At 36.9% G+C, this 22,549-nt stretch overlaps 1 protein-coding gene across 3 annotated transcripts in view; it reads right to left on the reverse strand.

Annotated features, from left to right (window-relative positions):
• Positions 1–1,162: 1,162 nt before the first annotated feature.
• The window catches only part of ITCH (itchy E3 ubiquitin protein ligase), a 94,774-nt gene continuing 73,387 nt past the window's right edge, over positions 1,163–22,549 (reverse strand). For all 3 annotated transcript variants that reach the window (XM_081148924.1, XM_081148925.1, XM_081148926.1), the window contains 10 exons: positions 22,438–22,509; positions 18,792–18,880; positions 17,002–17,161; positions 16,606–16,739; positions 16,142–16,282; positions 10,688–10,808; positions 10,159–10,263; positions 7,191–7,287; positions 5,421–5,493; positions 1,163–3,425 (listed from right to left, as the gene is read on the reverse strand). In XM_081148924.1, coding sequence (XP_081005050.1) covers positions 3,326–3,425; positions 5,421–5,493; positions 7,191–7,287; positions 10,159–10,263; positions 10,688–10,808; positions 16,142–16,282; positions 16,606–16,739; positions 17,002–17,161; positions 18,792–18,880; positions 22,438–22,509 — 1,092 coding nt within the window. In that variant the 3' untranslated portion in view covers positions 1,163–3,325. The remainder of the gene's footprint in view (positions 3,426–5,420; positions 5,494–7,190; positions 7,288–10,158; positions 10,264–10,687; positions 10,809–16,141; positions 16,283–16,605; positions 16,740–17,001; positions 17,162–18,791; positions 18,881–22,437; positions 22,510–22,549) is intronic.

Here is a 22,549-nt window from a genome sequence, read left to right on the forward strand (position 1 = left end):
TTACCTGTGGGATGCCTTGAGGAAACCCTCTTGCCCACAGCATCTTTGCTTAATGGGAACCTGTTCCTAAGAGACCATTGTCTTTCTGACACCCTCCTTTCCTTGCCACCCACAAAGATTCCCTTGAATCCTCCCCCCAAATGTCCTGACCACAAAGAAGCCCTATAAACACTTAGGAATTGACAACTGAAATAGGTGTGACAGCAGTTTCTGTTTTGGATTTACACAATGTGAGACACTTCCTAAAAGTTCAGAAAACAGTAGCCAGTCAGCCACAGCTGAGTCCCAATTTGATTCTTTGTAGGGCTTGGGGCTGGACAGCAAAATGGGCAATAAGAACAATTACTCATTTCCTCATGTAAGATTTCTTCATACTGTGGAGGACACCTCTTCCCCCTATTAGTCACACTGAAGCTAGAGTTTTTTAGCTACTTATGTGGGGCAGCTAGAAAGTACAGGAGAGGGTGTCCTTTTCAGGACCTGCAGTTCCTGTCCTCCAGTCACTGTTAGGTCAGTGTATTAGGAAATCTCACTTCTCTCAGCCTCTTCCCCCCTGGTTCTGTATTTTTATTTTTACATTTTTAGTCCTCACCGAGGATATGTTTTTGATTTTGAGAGAGAAGGGAGAAAGGGAGAAACACTGAATGGCTGCCTTCCTTCCGCATGCACCCCGACTGGAGATTGAACCCGCAACCCAGGATTTGTGCCCTGACCGGGAACTGATACCCTTTGGTGTATCGGACAGCGCTCCAACGGAGCCACCCAGCCAGGGCCACTGGTTGTGTTTTAAACAAGAGCTTGACCACCTCCTTTCCCAATAAGAAAAGGTCTACCGAAGCCAGTGAGCAGTACAGCTTATTGAGAACAGTCAGTCTGGGTAGCTAGCTGGTGGTTCTCTACTTGGCACCCACGCCTGGGGTCCTGACCTGGATCATCTGTAGTTGGCTCAGAAAAGCAGATGTCTTCATCTTGGTTCTCTTCACAATAGACGCCAAATCCAATCTCACCTTGTTGGATCTTTCTCGGTTTTTTTCCTACCCACTCCAGTACAGACCTGCTGTAACCTGGTCACTTACAAAAGCAGTCAGAAATCTGTAAGATCTCTTTTTTCCTGCAGGAAGGGAAAACCTTTTTACTCAAGACTAACAGAAGAATGTGCAAATGAAAGACCAAAAAATTTTAATTATGAACAGTCTTACATGTTTTAAGGAAATGCAAGTGAAGCAGCCCCTTGAAGGGCCTTTATAAGAGCACTTGACTCCCCGTGATATTTGTAGAGTTACCTGAGTATTTGAAATTACAGTTCAAGGGAAAAAGAAGGAATGCCAATACAGTAATATATAATCCAGTGCTGCTATTCCGTTTTTAGTTAATGAAAGCATAGCATCTATACAAATAATTTTGTAAATAGCCCTAAAAGGAAAACAAAAAAGTGAGGGGGCTGGAGATACCAACAATATTAAATAGAAGTAGTTAACCTTAAGGAGTATACAAGGATGGAGTTACATCCAAACCAAGGAGGGACATAAATATAGAGAAGTCTATTCCATGAGTCATCCCTGATAGCATTTCAGATTATTAACAGGATAAACAAAAAGTGGCAGAGTGGGCTGACTGAAATAGCTCACTTAGCAATGAGAGACCTTTGTGGGCAGGTGAGTCATTTCACTTAAATTTCTGGTGAACTGACATTAGTATGTCAATCTCCTGGTGAAGAATTAGTACCTTAATCTTAAATAGAGTTATTGTAAGTCTTATAAAATTAGATTCTTCTGCACAATATAAGATCGTAAAAGACAGAGTAGGAATTCATTATTATGAGTGGCTGGATCAGTTTTAAAGCACTCTTATCTGATGAAACAAGTGAGGTCCTTTCCTACTGACCCAGGCTGTGAAATGCTGCTTTCCCCAACCTCCCAAAAGAGCAGAAGAATAAGGCAATTGCTCATTTTACTTTGTTTTTATTTCAACATAACATGCAGTAAAAAAAAAAAAAAATTAACAGAATTTATTAGCATTTACAATGCTTACAAAGAAAAAGGACTCCAAAAGCAATTTAGTTCAGATTTAAGAAATTGCTCTAATTAAACACTTACAATAAATCTATTTCCAAATGTTCAGTTTGGATCAAAATTTAAGATAGCATTTGGTAGATATTTATGTCTGCTGTCTATTTGCAGTATTTTTTATAAAACCTCTGATTCTTGGGATATCCAGCCCCCATTTTCCTAACACAGCAGGGAAGACATATACATGTGGCCACTTAAATTAAAGGAAGAAATGGAGTAAGGGAGATCCCAGGCTGCAAAAATATATACAAGCATTTACCTTTTCCAGAACTAAATGTTTTTTCCATAAAAATATTAAATAGCCAAGCCCTATAGAACTAGGGCCGGGGCTACTTAAAATATAACTATTCTGTATTTTAAAAATATAGGGCAGAAAGCCTTTTGGGTGATATTTATACATTTTCACACAATATTTCTAGGTCCCTAAATGAATCATCAAGCATTATGTAGAATCAGAAAAGTCTACTTTCTTACATTATCTCTTAATTTAATTTCATAAATCTCTAGTAAATATTGCAGGTAACTACATTTCAATATGAGAATTCACCTCTATAGGAAGTCTTTATAGAAGGCTTAATTTCCATAGCCATATATTACCAAAGTTCAGACTTATATAATGAATGGGTAGTTGGCAGACATTCGCTCTGTAAGACAAAGCAATAGCATTTTTTCCCCCTACCAACAAAAAGGCAGAGTGTCTCGGCTTTGGGGGAAAAAACTAGGGCTTTTAGAGATCATACTACATATATTTCCTGGAGCATGTGGAATTAAAAACAAAATAAATGTAGGGTTGGGGAGAGCCTAATCTCCCTCTTCATAATGACAATTTCTGGATGAGGCAATCCTTTCACTCACATAAAGTCTGCTTTAGGATGGCAGTGTTTTAGAGTACATGAGTTTAAAATGTTTTTGTTACTGTTCTAGGATGTAGAAGGAAGACTGAGACTTCTGATACACATACACATAATTAAGGAAACAACCTAGTGGAATAAGACAAGTCAGATCTCATTGCTGTGTTAAATCTCATGTTAAGTAAGGTTTTGACTAGTCACTTGCAGATCTGATTTCTGGAAACGAGTAAAATCCAGAATCACTGGTAGATAAATCTCAATGATAACATTAATTTACTTACACTCAGAGAACTCCCTAAACAGTCCCAGTCCCATTTTACAACAAGATGTGCAACAGGCAGAGGAGGGAAAAGGACAAGCACTGCACGTAAGTTCTCGTCCTTCGGTGGTGCGAGCTCCCAGGAGTTACTCTTGTCCAAATCCTTCTGTTTCTTCAATCGCAAACAGCAGCTTTTCCTTTAGTTGCTCATAGCTCTTATAGGGTGGCAGGTCCAGGCGGTTAAAACTAAAAGTAAGAAGTTTTAGTCTGAGAAAAGGAGCTATACAAAGAATCATATGCGCAGTGCGGTGCATAACAGCACTGGTTTTCAAAGTCAGGCGAAACTGGCTGAGTCCTAGCTCTATCCCTGGGCCTTTGAACAAGCGCTATTGCCTTTTTGAGTCTCGGTTTCCTCTTTGGTAAAACAGGAATGACAGTATTTACCTCTCAGGGTAGAGGGAAGAAACAAACATGTTATAGTACAGGTCTGGTGCTCAGCAGGTACTCAGTAAAATGTTAGTAGTCCTCTCATGCTCCCCCATCCACCCTAATCTAGATGAGTGGTCAGCAAACTTCTTCTGTAAAGGGCTAGACAGTAAATATTTTAGGCTTTGTAGACCATAGGTCTATTATCAAAAGGTTTTAAGTATACCACTTTAAGAGTAAGAAATAATTTTCTGCTCTAATATCTAATATTCTCCTACTGAATGATTGTCTTTTTCGTAGCTGTGTGTTTTTAAAAGCATCTTCTAATTTTGGGCCATATTATTAATATCACTTTCACTAGGTAACAGGCAGTGAATCTGCCCTAAAGCCTTGGCCCTCTGCCATATTTTTAGTACAAGGCCTAGGCAAATGTTTGGTAACAGAAGAAATAATACTATCCATAAAGGAAAAATAAATTTATAGTTATTACTTCTGTTAGTTCTTGCAAATGGAAACATGGAATTTCATAACGTAATGAGGCTGGTTCTCATGTATAACTGAGGTAAGCTGTTCACAGCAGTGTAATGACACAGTATGTTCTAGGTTTTAAAAAAGCAAGGGACAAGAAGTCAAATCAAAACGTGTACAAGGTAAATATACAAAAATCGTATTTCTATACACTAGCAATAAAGAATCTGAAATGAATTAGAAAACTCCATTTATAATAGCTTCAAAAAGGATAAAATACTTCAGAAATTTAACAGAAGAAATGCAAAGCTTGTATAATGGAAAACTATAAAACATCGTTGAAATAAATTAAAAAGACCCAAATAAATGGAAAGACATCCCATGTGCACTGATAGGAAGACAAAACACTGTTAAGATGGCAATATTCCCTCAAACTCATCTACAAATTCAAAGTCATTTGTATCAAAATTCCAACTAACCTCTTTCCTGAAATGGACAAGTTGATCCTAAAAAATCACATGAAAAGTCAAAGGACCCAGAATAGCCAAAACAATCTTGAAAACGTTAGAAGATGCACACGCCCTAAGTTCAAAACTTACTACAACGCTACGGTAATCAAGACAATGTGGTATCATCATTCAGGATATATATATATATATATCTCAATGGAATAGAATTGAGAATACAGAAATAAGCCAGTATATTTACCATCAATTGATTTTCAACAAATGGGCCAAGTTGTTATTTTTTAAAAATCACATGTATATAAGGAACAAACAATAAAACAGTCAGAAAGGGGAAATGGGGAAAATAAAAGAATATCCTTCAAGTCCATATATGACCAAAGAAATGTCTCACAAAATAAAGTTCAAATATTGCTGAGCTTTAGGTCGAATTCCAACAGTTGCTTTTCAGTTTTGTACATTTTTGGAAATGTGGTTAAACTACATTTATGAGAAATACTACTTCTGTTCACCATGTTAGAAAGCAGTTCTCCCAACAGCTATCTAGAATTCAGTTCTTCGTGTGCCTTCAGAGGAAAGTTATAAGTTTTCTAACTATCACATTTTAAAAAACAACTCGAGTGGGAAAAAGGATTGACTGCAAATGGGCAAACTGTTTTAAGGTGATGAAAATATGTTAAAAGTGGATTGTAGTGATGGTTACTACTTTGTAAATCTACTAAATATCATTGAATTAAAATGCGTTTTATAGTAAATTATGTCTCAATAAAGCTGTTAAAAATAATTCAATACAATGGGGAAAATATTTCATTTCTAATAGGCTTTAATATCTATAGAACAACTGGAAAAAGCTATTTTCTCTACTCTTTCTGATTTTACTTACCAAGTATGACTTCTGGGTAACCAATTTTCTTTTCCAACTTTTTCAATGCAGAATTTTTGAGGCCCATTGCTCCCTAAAACATAGTGAAATCATCAACAGTTTGATAATGCAATGGTTCTAAAATTGTGATTTCCCAATACAGCAGCATCAGATTAGCACCACCAGGGAACTTGTTAGAATCACAAAACTACAGGCCCTATCCCAAGCCTACTGAATTGAATAAAAAACTCTGGGGGAGAGGCTCAGAAATATGTTTTAACAAGCTTTCTGATGATTTTGATAAGTTGTGGAAGTTTGACAACCATTTTGCTAATGTATGCCTAAGAGGAGAAAATGCGGTTTTATTTAGCATTCTTTAGTCAGAATAACAATGTTATAATTAATAATACTTCACATAATAAAACACATAAAGAGCGTAATTTTAGTTTTAAACACAATATACACAATGGGTATGAATATTTTCTACTTGGTTGTCTGGCAGTCACCTTAAATTCAGCAGATTCTAATCAACCCATTATCCTCTCCCAACACCTCCAAACCATGTTCTTTACATGTCAGAACTTCCTCATTTCTCCGTGTTTCATAATATACTACCTTTAACTTTCTTCCTTCTTATCTCATCTTTTAATCAAGTACTGGTTCTACCTTTGAAACTTGTTTAGTGTCTATCCCCTCTTTTCCATCTCTACTTTCATCTCCTAAGATCAGTTTCTCATCATTGTTCCAATAATTTCTTCCTATTTCCAGGCTCTCCCTATCTTTTTTTTTTTTTTTAAGAATAGTTTATTGATATTTAGAGAGAGGAAGGGAGAGGGAGAGAGAAAAACACTGATGCAAGAGCACAACATCGATGCGGTGCCTCCCCCACAGCTCCTACTGGGGATTGAGCCTGCAACCTGGGCATGTGCCCTTGCCAGGGAATCGAACTGGCAACCTCCATGTACACAGGACAAGGCCAACCAACTGAGCAACACCAGCCAGGACCCTCCTCTCTTTTAATGCATGCTTTGTGCCTTGCCATCAACTCTTCCTAAAATGCAGCTTCAACAAGTTTTCCTTTCTTCAAAAAGTTTCCATAGCTTCCAATACCCTCAGAGTAATGTCCAAATTCTTTTGGTTTGGCTCTTAAAGACTTTTAAACTCATTCCTCACTATATCCAAAATTGCCTAGTTCTTTTAACTGTGACTCTGCTTCAGATGAAGCAGGCTTAGGGACCACAACCTCTTCTACCCTCCTATGGTGCTTGATGTAATACTGGTGTTAAAGGAAGACTTGAATTTATTTTATTATTTAATTGTAAAATAAGTATTCTTATGGTCATTCATTTCAAAACAACGCACTTTAATCATTGACGAGTATATGATAAGCACTGTGCTAGGCGCCAGAAATAAGATGATGAAGATATACATCTGTATCTTAAGGAGCTCCAGATATGACAGGGAAGGGTGGTAAACACATCATTAAAATACAGTATAATACAGCCAATAGTGCCTGGCTCATAGGAGACAAAAATGTTTGCCAACTGACTGAATGAACAAACAGATTTACAGATAGAAGACTGCTATCCTGCGTTAAAATGTGGGGTCTAGTTTAAAGATTTAAAATTTCTGGAGATGAGTACAAAGTAATTGAAAAGTTTAGACAAATCCAGGTTAACTATGACTATTTAAGAAAATGGCTACACCTATCTTTGTTATTTCTGTTACATTGGTGTAACAGCAGTGTAACAAACAATTTTCTCTATAGGAAAAGTAATCTTATATACATACCCATGAGGTCAGCAAAGCCTCCAACTGGTAATCGGCAGGTTCCAGTAACAAACTGTAGAAGTCTCATTCTCTTCTCATTATCAATTTCTTTAACAAACTGTTAAAAGCACATTTAAAGAGATATATAGGTCATATGTTATGTTTAGCATACTAAACAAGAGAAACAATCATTTCAAATCTTAGATGAACTCCCAGAGTTAGGTGCACGAGATAGTGATGACCACTGTGGATGGAGGAGCTTCTCCATGTTGGTCAAAGCCCCACCCACCTCCCCTATGTAAATCTTAGGACCACATCCTTATGGGGAAATAGAAAAAGAGGGTGCCCTGGGCCCAAGAGCTCCCTACTCATGCAGTCTCAAGATCAGTTCTAGGGCAGCACCTCCTTCCCCCACCCCAGATCTGCCTGTCCTATAGGATATTCATTACATAGGACACAGAGCTTGAGGAAGTATAGAATTTTGATTTTATGAACAAATGAAATCAAACTCATTTCAGAATTCTGATCCAGATATACCCTAATAACCTCCTTTTCTCAATGTTCTTTAGATTTTAAGGAACAGCTAAGCGTTGCCAGAATTATATGCCTTTTAACTCCTATATAATAACTCTGACTCAAAACATTGGGTTTCTTGAGGATGCTTTCTAGCCTGTAGCACAAGTATTTTGGCTCAGCCAAATATTTTTTTGGTAAAGAATAATTTTTATCTGCCCTGGCCGATATAGCTCAGTTGGTTGAGCACTATCCTGTACTCCAAAAAGTCGCCAGTTCAATTCCCTGCCAGGGCACATATCCAGGGTGTGGATTGGATCCCTGGTCAAGGCGAGTGGGGAGGCCACCAGTTGATGTTTCTGTCTCACATAGATAGTTGTTGTTTTTTTTCTCTCTCTCTCTCCCCCTCCACAAAAGTCAATCAAAAACTTTTTTTTTTTTAACGGATAATTTTTATCCTACTGTACTGCTATCAAATATTTTTAAAATGCTAATCCTATTTGTTACAGAAGCTCAGTTTATCTGAGTTTCTTATAACTTTAACTGAATAGCAGAAATTTAAAAACATTTTTTTTAATTTTTAAATTAAGTTTTGTATGGATTTTAGAGAGAGGAAGGGGGAGTTCAGAGAGAGAGAAACATTGATGTGATAAAGAAATACTGATTGGCCACCTTCTGTATGTGCCCCAACGGGGATAGAACCCCACAACCTGGGGATATGCCCTGACTGGAAATCGAACCCACCACCTTTGAGTGTACAGGAAAGCACTTCAACCAACTGAGCCACACTGGCCAGGGCTAAAAAAAAATTTTTATTGTGGTACAATATACATAACATATTTACCATTGTAAGTACACATTTCAATGGAATTAGTACATTATTAACTTTGTTGTGTAACTATCACAAATATTTCCAGAACTTTTTTTTATCATCCCAAACAAAAACTCTGAATGCCTTAAACTTATCCCCCCAGTGCCCCACCTCCCCTCTCCCCAGCCCGTGGTAACTTCTATTCTATTCTGTTTCTATGACTTTGCCTGTTCTAGGTAACTCATATAAATGAAACCATACAGTATTTGTCCTTTTTTGTCTGGCTTATTTCACTTAACATAATATACTCTAGGTTTAGCCATGATGCTGTAGCCTATGTCAGAACTTCCTTTTTTTTTTTAAGGCTGGATAATATTCCTTTATATGTATATACATTTTGTTTATCCACTCATCTATTGATGGACACTTAGGTTGCTTCCACCTTTTAGCTATTGTGAATAATGCTGTTATGAACATAGGTATATAGGTATATGAGTCCTTGCTTTCAATTCTTTTGGGTATACCTAGGAGTAGAACTGCCAGATCATATGTTAATTCTTTTTTAAAAATCCTCAACCTAGGATATGTCCATCGATTTTAGAGAGAGAGGAAGAAAGGGAGAGGAAGAGAAAGAAGAGAGGGAGGGGGAAAGAGGGAGGGAAAGAAGGGAGGGATATAAGAGAAATTGATTGGTTGCCTCCCATATGCACCCCAACCTGAGATTGAACCTGCAACGTAGGTATGTGCCCTGATCAGGTATCGAACCCACCACCTTTCGGTATATGGGAAAAGACTCTAACCAACTGAGCAACACCAGCCAGGGCTGAATCATATGTTAATTCTATGTTTAACTTTTTGAGAAACCACCTAACTGTTTTCCAAAGTGGTGCACAATTTTACATTCCCAGCAGCAATGCAGGAGAGTTCTAATTTCTCCACATCTGCACCAAGGATGATTATTTTTTCTCTTTGATAGCAGCCACCCTAATAGGTATGAAATGGTATCTCACTGTGATTTTGATTTGCACTTCCCTAATTAGTAATGTTGAAAATCTTTTCATGTGGTATAGCAGACATTTTTTGGAGAGACACCATTATGATTCCAAACCAAGTCTCTTTTTAATCCTCATCTGAGGATATTTTTTCCATTGCTTTCAGAGTGAGGGGCATTGATGTGAGAGAGACACATCGACTGGTGCCTCCCGCATGTCCCCAGCCAGGGCGGGGGACTGAGCCTGCAACTGAGGTACATGCCCTTGGCCGGAATTGAACCCTGGATCCTTCACTCTATGAACTGATGCTCTAACCACTAATCCAAACTGGCTAGGGCACCAAGCCTCTTTCTTAGGTTTGCCTTCTGAACATTATGTAATTCTTAATGAGGTATGAATGACAAAAACCATACTTTAGACAGTTCTATAAAATTCTAAAGCGTCTTATCATCTGGAGTTTTACTCCGGGCAAAGGTGTAAGGTGTGTGTAACTTACTGGGCAACAGTCTTAAAGGGATGCTGCTATAATCTATATTCATTTATTATAACGCATAGGATGGAATGAGGGGCCTGAACATACTAGTACAGTTTGTTCTGTAACTTATTTTCATATATGGTAAAAACATTTCTAAAAAATTATGGTATTTGTCAACAGAAATAAATGGAAACAAACCTGCCAAAACCACATGATTTGTTTGCTTGTCCTAGTATAATGACGGTAGATGGTGTGTCTTTGCCAGTCATTCAAATCAATCTCTTGCATTCCACATAAAAGGACCTTTAGGGATGAAAAAGAAATGATTTCTGTAGGTAACTGTATAACCTATATAAGCTAGACATAGATAAGAAAGGACTAATATTAAACAACTTTCAAAAAAAAAATTAATCAAGAGGTTTTGGCTTGTAAACTGTGAATCAATAATTGTATCTACAATACTCCTAAAGGTTGAGCTTCCAATGTGTATTATCGACATAGATTCAGGTAAGTAAGTCATTCATTGTAGAGAGGTTCTGATAGTAATACTTTTTTTAGTAATACTTTTATAAATTATGGACCTTTTAAACCACAGGGGATGATTCAAAACATCCTTCCTGCATAAAAAATACTATTGCCACTGGACAGATAGGAAAGTGAGTTGAAAGCAGACAACTGGAGTATAATTTATCAGCATGCTGCAGAGGGAAAAAGAAAAGCTCATTACCTCTAACTCCTTTGCATCAAAGTATTGCAAATACTGCTGGGGAAGAATTTCATTAAAACCCTCAAAGAAAGCTTGTGTCTGTTCTTCAACACCTCGAGACAACCTCCATTCAGCTACCATTCTGGTAAATAAATATGAAAAAAGCTATCAGGAAGTTTAAATGTTACATTTAGATTCTGAGTACAAAAATAATTTTTAAAAACATCACTATTATGAAAACCTTCATACATAAAATGTAATGAACCCTATATATATAGATATCCTAGCTTTAATACAATGCCAATGTTATTTCATTATGCCCCTACCCATACTCCAGATATAATTTCATTTCAAACATACATATTTTAGTATCTATCTCTACGAGATGAGGTCTCTTTTTAAAAAACATAACAACAATTCTATTATCATACAAAAAGTAAATATTATATATATTCGGTACTTAAATTCTACTGATTGATTCAAATTATTTATTTATTTATTTTAAATATATCTGTACTGATTTCAGAGAGAGGAAGGGAGAGGGAGAGAGAGAGATAGAAATATCAATGATGAGAGAGTCATTGATCAGCTGCAGCCCGCAACCTGGGCATGTGCCCTGACCGGGAATCGAACCCCAATCTCCTGGATCCTAGGTCAATGCTCAACCGCTGAGCCACGCCCAGCTGGGCTCAAATTTTAACATATTGCTTGAATCAGAATCTAAAGAAAGTTTATACATTGCCGCCCGGCCGGGTGTGGCTCAGTGGTTGAGCATCAACCTAGGATCCAGGCGACCGGGGTTCGATTCCCGGTCAGGGCACATGCCCAGGTTGTGGGCTGCAGCCGATCAATGACTCTCAGATCACTGATGTTTCTATCTCCCTCTCTCCCTCTCCTTTCCTCTCTCTGAAATCAATAAAGATACATTTAAAAAAAAAAAAAGTTTATACATTGCAAAAACCTCTTAAGTTTCTTTTAAATTATAAGTTTTCCTTTGGAATTTTTTAAATGAAAATTATTATTTTTTTAAATTTTTTAACTGATTTTAGAGAGAGGAAGGGTTAGGGATAGAGAGCTGGAAACATCAATGAGGAGAAACTTCAATTGGCTGCCTCCTGTACATCCCCTCCTGGGGAACATGGGCATGTGCCCTGACTGAGAATCAAACCAGTGACCTCTTGGTTCATGGGTCGATGCTCAACCACTGAGCAACACTGGCCGGGCTTGAATGAAAATTATTTTTAATAAAAACTCTTCTCTACTAAATATTCTAGATTAAAACCTCAACTTTCTTCTCGTCTTCACCTCTGTGGTTACACAGCTAAGGCATAAAGTTAAAAATCACAACAAAAACAGTTTTCTTTCCCATTTTATTACAGAATATTTACTTTTAAAAGAATTTAATGAGCAAACAAATGCATATTTTAGGCATCTGATTACTTAATGACAAGTTAAGGCAACTAGAGTCTGAAAGTTTCCTGAAAACTGAAATTTTAGAAAATGGGAGTGTAGGTTGTATGAGACTAATATTCCTGGTAATTACAACTATAAACTCTGGGAAAATTATTTTAAAAATGTTTGACGGCATCAGAAGGAAACCAAAGGCAGGCATATTAGTGGGGAAGGAGGTTCCCACACTGGACCAGTTCCACATTTAATAGGCTTTTCCCTGAGGGCACTTCATGGTTTACACAGAGCACAGAGAACAGTCTTATTGGGCTGAGGTAACATGAAGTTGGGAGCTTGAAGCTGCCAAAGCTGCTACGGGAAAATCTCAGAAAAGAAGACAAAGAGGAAGTTCCCAAGTCTGCACAGAAGAAATGTACTTTAAATCCTTAGCTGACTCCTAAATATACACATATAGAATGATGAGACTTCAAGGAACCCCATGCACAGCAACAACTGGTAAGCCAAAGATCCAAGCAGAAATTTCAGCAGATACTTAATGCCAGAGAAACAGAGTTTAAGCACTCATATATCACAAAGGTAAACACCTTGGGTCCACCATTGTAAGGAATAAGAACCATATTCTAGGAATAATGATTATGTCTTAGGACTAAAGGCAAAATGGAAATAGACCAGATCTGCCTTTAATTTAACTGACTGTCAAAACAAAACTCAGTGTTCTTCAGAGGAAGAAAAACAATCCAGAGTCTCTACTAAGTGTCATTCACAATAAAAAAATGATTCCAGCCCTAGCCGGTTTGTCTCAGTGGTTAGAGTGTTGGCCCTTGGACTGAAGGGTCCTGGGTTCAGTTCCAACCAAGGGCACGTACCTCAGTTGCAAGCTCTATCCCCAGCCTGGTCTGGGTGTGTGCAGGAGGCAACCAATCTATGTCTCTCTCTACATTGATGTTTCTCCTCACCCCCACTCTCTCTGAAAAGCAATGGGAAAAATATCCCGAGGAGAGGATTTTAAAAACAACAACTGTTAAAGATGTATTAAAAGAATTTATAGAACAAGATGGACAGCCCAGCCAGGCGTGGCTCAGTTGGTTGAGCATCCACCTATGATCCAGGAGACCGTGCAGTTCCATTCCTGGTTAGGGCAAACGCCTGTGTTGTGGACTCGATCCCCAGAAGGGGACCTGTAGGAGGCAGCTGACCAATGATGTTCTCATCATTGATGTTTCTATCTCTCTATCCCTCTCCCTTCCTCTTTATGAAATCAATAAAGATATATTAAAAAAAAAGAACATGATGGACAAAATGAGTAAAGGGATGGAGATTCTCAGCAGAGAAACACTTTTTTTTTAAAAAAATTGCTCTTAGAGAGAGAAAGGGAAGGGGAGAGAGAGAGAAAAACATCTATATGTTGCCTCCTGCATGTGCCCCAACCGTCGATGGAACCCACAACCTGGGTATGTGCCCTGAACGTACTTGAACCCACCACCTTTTGGTGTATGGGATTATGCTCCAAACATCTGAGCCACATTGGCCAGGGCAGCAGAGAAACTCTTAAAAGAACCAAATGGAAATTACAGAACATCTGAAACAAAAATTTCACTGAATGTGTTTAAGAGAAGTAAATTCAAAAGCAGATCAATCAAAATGATCCAAACTGATGGACCGAGAAGATAAAAAATATATACAGCACCTGAGAACCATGATATAAAAGGGATGATATAAAAGGTCGAATATATATATAACTGAGATCTCTGAGTTATGCAGAGAGGGAATCAAGTAAAAGGAACATCAATAGAGATAAAGCCTCAAAATATTCCACAACTGCTAAAATAAATGGCATCAACTGCACATAGAAGCTCAGAAAGGCCAAGGTGGATAAATATATAAGAAATCACAATTACATCAGAGTCAAAATGCTAAAAACCAAAATTAAGGAGAAAATCTTAAAAACATAGAAAAAACACATTTCATTCAGAAAAACAATGGCTCACATCAAAAACAATAGAAGTCAACAATAAAATGACATTATTGGAAGTGCTTAAAATAGGGGGAAAACCCTAAAAACCTAGAATTCTAAATCTAGTGAAAACACACTTCAAAACTGAAGGTGACATAAACATGTTTTCAGATAAAATCTGGGAGAATTTATTGCCAACAGGTACACACTAAGATAAATGGAAAAGAAAGTTTTTAATGCTGAAAGAAAATTATGCCATATGGAAAAATAGATCTGTGGGGGGAAAATGAAGAGAACCAGAAATGGTAATGTGAGCAAATATAAAAAACTAATTTTTCTTAATTTCCTTAAAAATCTATTGATTGCATAAAGCAAGACTAATAAGGTATTATGGGTTTATAATGTAAAAAATAAAATATGACAACAAAAAGCACAAATGGCTATAGTGAGATACATGTAATTATACTACAATGAGCCTCTTACATTGTGTAAGTGGTAGTGTGATATTATGTTATATTATTAAATATAATATTAATGTTAATAGAATATTAATTAAAAGTGGTAAGTTAGAGTCATATAATAATCATTAGAGCACTCACTAAAAAAATTAGAGTTGTAGTTAACCAACAGAAGAGATAAAAAAAGAAAAAAATTACTCTATTAATTCAAAGAAGGTAGAAAAGGAGGAACAAAGAAAATTGGGGAAAATAAGAAACAAACAGCAAGGTGGCAGACTTACGTCCAATCATCAGTAATAAAATTAAATGTAAATGTACTAAACAGTGCAATTAAAAAGTAAAGATCATCAAACTGGATAAAAATAGCAAGACCCAGGAACATGCTGCTGCTAAGAAACATATTTTAAATACAAAGACACAGGATTGAAAGAATGGAGGAAGATATACCATGCAAATACTAATTATAATATAAGAAGGCTAGAATGAATATATTAATATTTACAAAGTAGAAAAGCAGGCAAGATACCCAGAAATTAGAACTCAAGAAGCACGTATGTGAAGTCTAACCCTGATCTGGTGTCAAGCATATGTCAATGAACAAGACTAAAAGTATGAACCAATGCAAAGCATAACAGAGGATATACTATAAACCATCACTTCACTTATGAATTTCACCAATCCTACGGTCCCCCTTGAAAAGTATCTGCATATAAACTTGAGATGCTTCTCAATAACATGTTAATAACACAAGATCAGTTCTCATAGTGATTACAGACTTGGTATTTAAAAGAGTTATCTAGCACTACTTCTACCATTAAAATTCCCACTTTTGGAGAAAAAGTAAGTTTCATATAACCAAAATTCTTTTCTATCACTTCATAAATCTTCAAAATTCTGGTTAAATTGTATATATACCAGACAGGGGGTATAAAGCCCACTAACACCCACTACACTAATTCTTCGTAAGGTTTCATTTGAATTACCTGCAGGATAGTCACTCTACCTTGCTACCTCCACAAAAATTTGTCCAACCTCTCTCTCGTTTTGTTGCCAGATTTTTTGAAGACAAAATTTAGACTGTCTACTGAATTTAGTCCTAATTTCTTATAATCTGGCTTCTAATCAACCACCTGGCTAACTGTTCTAAGTATTCGTTTAAGGGTTATCATAATTTATTAGCCCCCACATCTTGTAAAGATTCATTTTCTTTGGATTCTGAAATGCAGGACATGGTAGAAAGGGGTATCAACGCTGAGCTGCCTGATGGTACCTCACACACATGGATACTCTTCCCTGGTATTGTCTGTGATTTGTGCTTTCCAGCTTCCATCTCTCCACTCATTAACTTCTGCTCTTGTTTCTACACAACTGAAAGGCTCAACTGAAATATCATCAGCTACTTGCTCCATGATTACAACCAGATGAAATGACGTCTCCCTCTTTTGACTTCCCATAGCATTTTCCTTGTTCCTCTCTCAACACTTGTAAGGTATAAAAAGTGATCATTTGTGTCCTTAATAATATCAGATCAGTTTCATAATGATTAGTAAAAAAGCAAAATTTATTTTTAAAAATATTGTCTACTAATATTTCTAGGCAATTAGTAGTCGAACAGAAAGACTAAACTATGTCAAAAGGAGCCTTCTCTCTCACCTGATATACTCCTCTTTATTTTCTTCTGTTACAAGAATATTGCCACCATTGGGTTTCAAATCATGACTCTTGATTTCACCCAAAATTTCTTTATCGACGGAGAAGTACATTTCCAAACCGCATTCCTCAATATTGTTTTCTCTGTACAAATGAAATTAACATTATTTGTTACACTAATTCAAACATATAAAAAGTTTTTAACTAAAGGACTATAGCCTTAAATAATTATTATTAAACTATAACATCAAAATAACAAGAAAACTAAAAAATTATACTCTAAAGTTATCGTATTGTTGCCAAAGATCTTGGGTGTATTTCTGTAAAATTTATCGTATTAAATAATGAGACAGATTTAATGTGGACCATTTAAATTCAATAAACCAATTACATGCTTAAAATTTAGAAATCAACATAATGAAAGCATACAGACTATATTTTGATAAAATAAATGGAAACAAACTTACTTAACCCAGATGAGAGAATTGTAAAATTCTGGATCAATAGATTCTAAATCCTTGAGTCCAACTGGTTTGTTCAAGATACGCTTGTAGAATGGCAAAGAAAAGCCTGTGTCTATGAATTTCCCATGGAACAGAGCCTATGCAAGAAACAAACAATACCATTTAAGGTAATTTTATGATATTCATTGTATTTCAGAATGTTACACGAATTCTTCGTTTAAAAAGGGCTCCCCTGTTATATGATTTCTTATGGCACATTTCTAGAAAAAGGGCAAATATAACAAACCCAATCTTAGAAATGTCTTAGTGATGAGAAAATTTCAAATGAGAAAGTAAAAAAAACAATGCTTTAGCACTGCTGAATTAGCAAAGTAAACACAGTTCTCTACCTGTACTTACCATGGCAATAAACCTGCCAATAAATCGGAAATATTTCAGGTGATCTGGATTGATGTAAGAGGCGGGGTTTATCTGTAAGCAGTAGTTATCCTTCCCTGCGTATTCAAACAGGCAATACATTGGGTTCAGCACCTCATGTGACAAAAGAAAGAACCATTCCCTGAAATAAGAAGAGAATTTTGGGTGAAATGTCATGTAAGTAACCATGCCAACAAATCAAAGGGTAGTGCTACAGAGTTAGAAATCTATACTTCTCAGCTGGTGATAGTTTCCTAATCTACCATGTTGATTTTACTGCTTCTGTTTAAACTGACATCCATTTTACAGAGGTGATTTACACACTGCTTATTATTATATTTCAAAGAATCCAAGACACCATCAACTTTAAAGACAACCACTAAAACTTTCTCCAGTTATAATTGTGATATACATCCCAATTTCAGAGATGTTAAAATATAAAAATGTTAGTCTCACAATCAATAAAATACTATACATAATCAAGTTTAAACTTCATTAATTGACCCATGTGGGTAAAGCAGCTGAAGCAAGTCTAATATTATTCCATTTATTTCTAAGTCCCACAGTGATCTCCATCAAGTACCACTGCTCTCTAAATCCTAGACAAATATGAAAAACAATCCAATTTCAGAGGCAATAAAACACTTAATTCAAGCATTCATTCATCAGAAAAATGCTCTGAGATATTCCAATTCAAATGCTGTGAAAATGCCAACCAATATTAATGTAAGATTATACGTACTAATTATGTAGCACAGGTAGGTGTGGTAGAACAGTAGGCAGAGCAGACCTGGGGCAATACGTGTGATATATAATCTTGTGTTTAAGATTTATTTTCCTGTTAGTTTCATGGCCTCTGGTAGTAATACTGCTAATACTTAAATGCTAATTCATTTTCTAATTAAGAATAATTGCCCTCCTCCTAAATTATCTTTAACCTGTACAAAATTAAATGTTTCTGTTCATATTTATTATTTACCTGTGAGTACTTCATACACTTTGAAGTGTGATAAGTAAAAAACTACTAAACTGCAGCCACCAGTTAGCGAGCATGCTAGGTCATTTTAGAGATAAAGATTTTGCCCCAGGTCGTGCCAGTGAGTGCAGGAAAAGGGTTCAAACCATCCTGACTCCACAGTCCTTGCCTTCCACAGTGTCACTGCTATGCAAATGTGCAACCTGATAGACACGCTGTTATAGAGTAAGCAAAGCGATGTCTTATTTCAGTCTCCCTCCCAGGATTTGACTGGAAGTTCCACTATTAAGAAAGCAGATTTAAAGATTTCGACTCCTATTTTATACAGCCTTCTATTCTCAAAACAGATATATTAATCTCAATTGGGAATGAAGTGACTATTATCTGTATTGGTAATCTGTGATGGGGAAAATGACCTGATCACTACAGGGCCTGGTATGCTCTGTGAAACAGACGTGAGGTGGTAGATGAAACACTGGCTCTTGCATCCAGGCTCTATAACTTAGTTATGTGCCTTAGGTGACTCTCTAAACTTCATTATTACCTGTAAAATTCTATCTCACAGGGTTATTCTGAGGATTAAATGAGTGATGTGGGTGAAACCAACTGGCAGTACCTTGGAGTTACCTTCTGAATTAATGTTGAAATTCTATAGCTGCAGCATAATAAAGGTATAATAATTTCCTACATTTCATTTTCCTGAAATATAAGATTGAGAAAATAATACTTGCAAGCAAAGCGTAATGATACCTTTGGAGGAAAGGAACTAAGTTCTGAGTATTCATATTATCACTACCTTGCTACACCTCCATAATCTAAACCTTCTTCTCCTGGAAAAATCACCCACAAGCGTCTTCGCAGATCTTGGGGACTGAAGCTCATTATCTACAAAACAATAAAGTAAAAGAATTGGTAAAAGCAGTTGTTGAAATACTATTCTACCACTTCCAGGTTTGAAATCTCCATTATATAGGTAACTTAAATTCCCCTTGACACAGAATTGTGTTTGTGGTCTAATCAACACCACACACACACAGAAAATATATTAATGTTTCATAGTATTTTATATATTATAGATATCTATATATTTATACACGTTATACATATTAATTTTCTTTCCTTTATTTAAATGTGTTTTTATTGATTTCAGAGAGAGGAAGGGAGCGGGAGAGAGAAACATCAGTGAATGGGAGAGTCATTGATCGGCTGCCTCCTCTATGCCCCCTATTGGGGATCAAGCCTGAAACCGGGGCATGTGCCCTGACTGGGAATCAAACCGTGACCTCCTGGTTCATAGGCTGATGTTCAACAACCACTGAGCAACACTGGCTGGACTAATTTTCTTTTAAATGATCCTGCTATTCACTTATAAAGTTGTATCTCTCACTTGCTTAGAGCAGTAACTGTGGATATGGTCAGAGGTTTGGTGCTTTTTTGGTTCTGTTTTGGTAAGTTTGGGTTTAACAGCCAAAAGGCACATGTTTGCTAATTGGCCAACTTGGAAATGAAAACAAATGGCTGCAGAGAGAATATAGTTAACTTTGGAAACTCGTTCTTAGTAGAAACTTATAAATACATAGAAAAACTATTCAATTTTGTGTCCCACTACAGTAGTTAATAAGATCATCTTTGTTAGATGGGCCAGGTACAGAAACCTAGATACAGTAGGGTACAAAAACTCACCAGGGCAGGAAGCCCCAGATGCCTAGCAAGGGGGGAAACTGGGAAAACAAGAACTTTGTCCCCACGGTAACCTATCTTCCCCTAGCATATCCCTGAGCAGTCCTCCTTAAAGATAACATCTGGGCCTCAGTTGTATTTCAGCTCCAGCCCAGATAAGCAGTGATACCAGACAAGTGGCACCCTGGCTGCCTCTGGACCAGATACACTGAATAATGAACCCCTGCCCTGGCACCAACCAATCAGTGGAGACCATGACCCTGAAAGAGCACACCTGGAAAGCTGATGAATATTCTATTGAGATCCTCCCGAGACCTCCCCTAAGATTCCCGCCTGCAAGAAAGAAAGAAATACACTCAGGACAAAGGACCCAGCGTGCTCCCCACCAGGGGGTCAGCGCCAATTCCATCCCTCTGAGGGAACCCCACAAGACTTCCAACTGGGGGAGCAATGGGCAGCGGCAGCTCGTCCAGGGCTTATCCCCTGATCCTGTCTCCAAGGCGCCTTCTCTCTCTGACTCCTTAGTGAGCCAGAGCAGCCCAGCCCAGGCTCTCCTGTTGCCTCTTCTGTGCTCTTTCCTTGCTTCACTGTCCCAAGTATATTTTGCTGCCATCATGGACCCAATACCCTTTGGCTCAGTGCTGTGTAGCCCTTCCCTTTGGATATCCCCATCCCCTTTTAATAACTTTAATTTTTCTTTATTCACTCATTTGAGATGGCTATTTAGCCTGCCCGTGTACCAACATGTTAACCTTTCAATCTTCATCTTTGAAGGACAGTACCATTATTGAGCTACAATAAATAGGTAATTTGGGTTCTTTCTTTGTAAAACTATTTAAATACCTGCCAAAAATTGGGCCTGTAGAACATTACAAATATTAATTACTCTTAGAAGAAAATGACAGGGCCTAGAGAGAGAGAAGTTGATACAACGCCTCCATTTTATGAAATATGAATGAACTTTCACATTTAAATATTCGGAGAAACTCCGTTTCTTATGCCAGGGCTTCCCACAAAACAGATATATCACTTTTATGAGTTCATATTCTGCTCAAACAAGAAAATCCCAGATGTAACAAAAAATTCAATGCTTATGACATGTTTATGACAAAAATTCTGTTAAGTATACTACAGGCTATATAGATAGCAATACAAAACAAAGAGGTTAAAAATTGTCCTCATGGCTGCTCCCCAAACCCTAGGGCTATCCCTGATCTCTCTTGAGACTTTTCCCCCAAACCTGAGACTATTCTCCTGGAAATTCTGGTTGTTCCTTTGCCGTGTGTCTGATATCTGGGGATTTACTATTCCCTGGACAAAATATCTTTAAATATTATCCTTTAACAAATGCCTAATATGAAGGAAAAACATTTTTATCCTGCACTTTCCCTCATGAGCATTTGTGCTATGTTAATAAAAACACTTACTACCCAAAACAGCTTTATCCAACAGTTATGAAAAAAATCTGATGCTAGTTTTGCTATCAGATTTGTCACTTCCAAAGCAATCAAATTTTTCTCAAGTTTTAATTTCACATTTAATTCTATAAATGTCAAATATAAGATGACAATTTTAAACAATTGTTTTAGCACCATCTGGTCTGTCATTCTGCAAAAGCCTCTGGTTTCAGAAGCCAAAAGATAGAGACATTTAATCATGTTTTGCATCTTTTCAGCACTGCCGTAGGCAAATTATGTTCCAAGAAACTGGCCCACCCAAGACTGCATACTCAGTGACTACACAGTGGCTATGAATATGGAAATTAGAAAAAGGTAATGACTGGAGTAGTGAATGGTGTTGGAGACTCACATCAGATCAAGGGAATGACTCATAATTCTCTAAATAGCCTTAGTCAAGGCTCTGCTGCTAAAAAGCTATCTGCTCCTTCCTAGCAGGATGCCAACTGGCTCTCCCCTTTCAATGTTAATAGCTGAGGTTCCATTAGGAAATCAACATAACTGTTTCTGAAAGGAAGCCAGCTACTGTCAACTATCTCAGACAATCTCTTTTCCTTTGTATTCAGTGTGACACTTCTTGAAGCTGTAGCTATCACAATTATCACAGGGGCCTGATAATAAAGAATCACATCCACATCTGGCCATAAAACAAGGACTAACTGGATATTTTCATATTAAGACATTTTTCCACTGGTCATTTAATCTTCTCTACAACAAAATCACTTAACATTTAGTTGCATTTGGTTAGTAAATAAAGTTGCAAAATAAAGGTAAGTAATAAATTAACTCTGGTTCTGAGGACAACTAAAAAAATCTGTTGATGACTTCTTTAGGAATTGGAACTAATGACCACTTTCTTTCCTACATAAAAATATTGTAATTACAAGAGTACCATGCTTATTGTAAAAATGTAAGTATTACAGAACTAAAAAAGTTATAAAGTCTTCCCCACTCCTTTCCTACCTATCCAATAATGTTCATATGGATATTTCCAGACTTTTGTCTACCAAAAGCCTATTTTCTTACTTAAGAGTCTATTTTAAATCAAACACTTAGTTTAGAAATAGAAACCAGAAACTCACTAATCACTTTAAGTTACTCTGACATTTCAAAAGCACAAAATACACACATACACAAAATACACACACAAAACTATCTGTATGTTCCTAAATTTTAAGTACTACAGTAGCTGGCAATGAGATTAGACTTAAAAATTCAAGGACTCCAACTCAAAAAGTTCCAAACTGTTCAATCTGCCAACACCAAAAGATGGTTTGCGGCTGGCACCCAGGAGGCAAACAGTACCTGCTGAAAGGAATCTTCAAACAATGTTTTTCTTGTCACTGTAATCTTTATGTGCTGTGGCATGGCCAGTTGCTGAAATATAAAAATGACTTAAGTCAACTCTCACCATTTA

The sequence above is a fragment of the Miniopterus schreibersii genome, assembly GCF_964146895.1.
Source record: "Miniopterus schreibersii genome assembly, chromosome: 10".
NCBI lineage: Eukaryota > Metazoa > Chordata > Mammalia > Chiroptera > Miniopteridae > Miniopterus > Miniopterus schreibersii.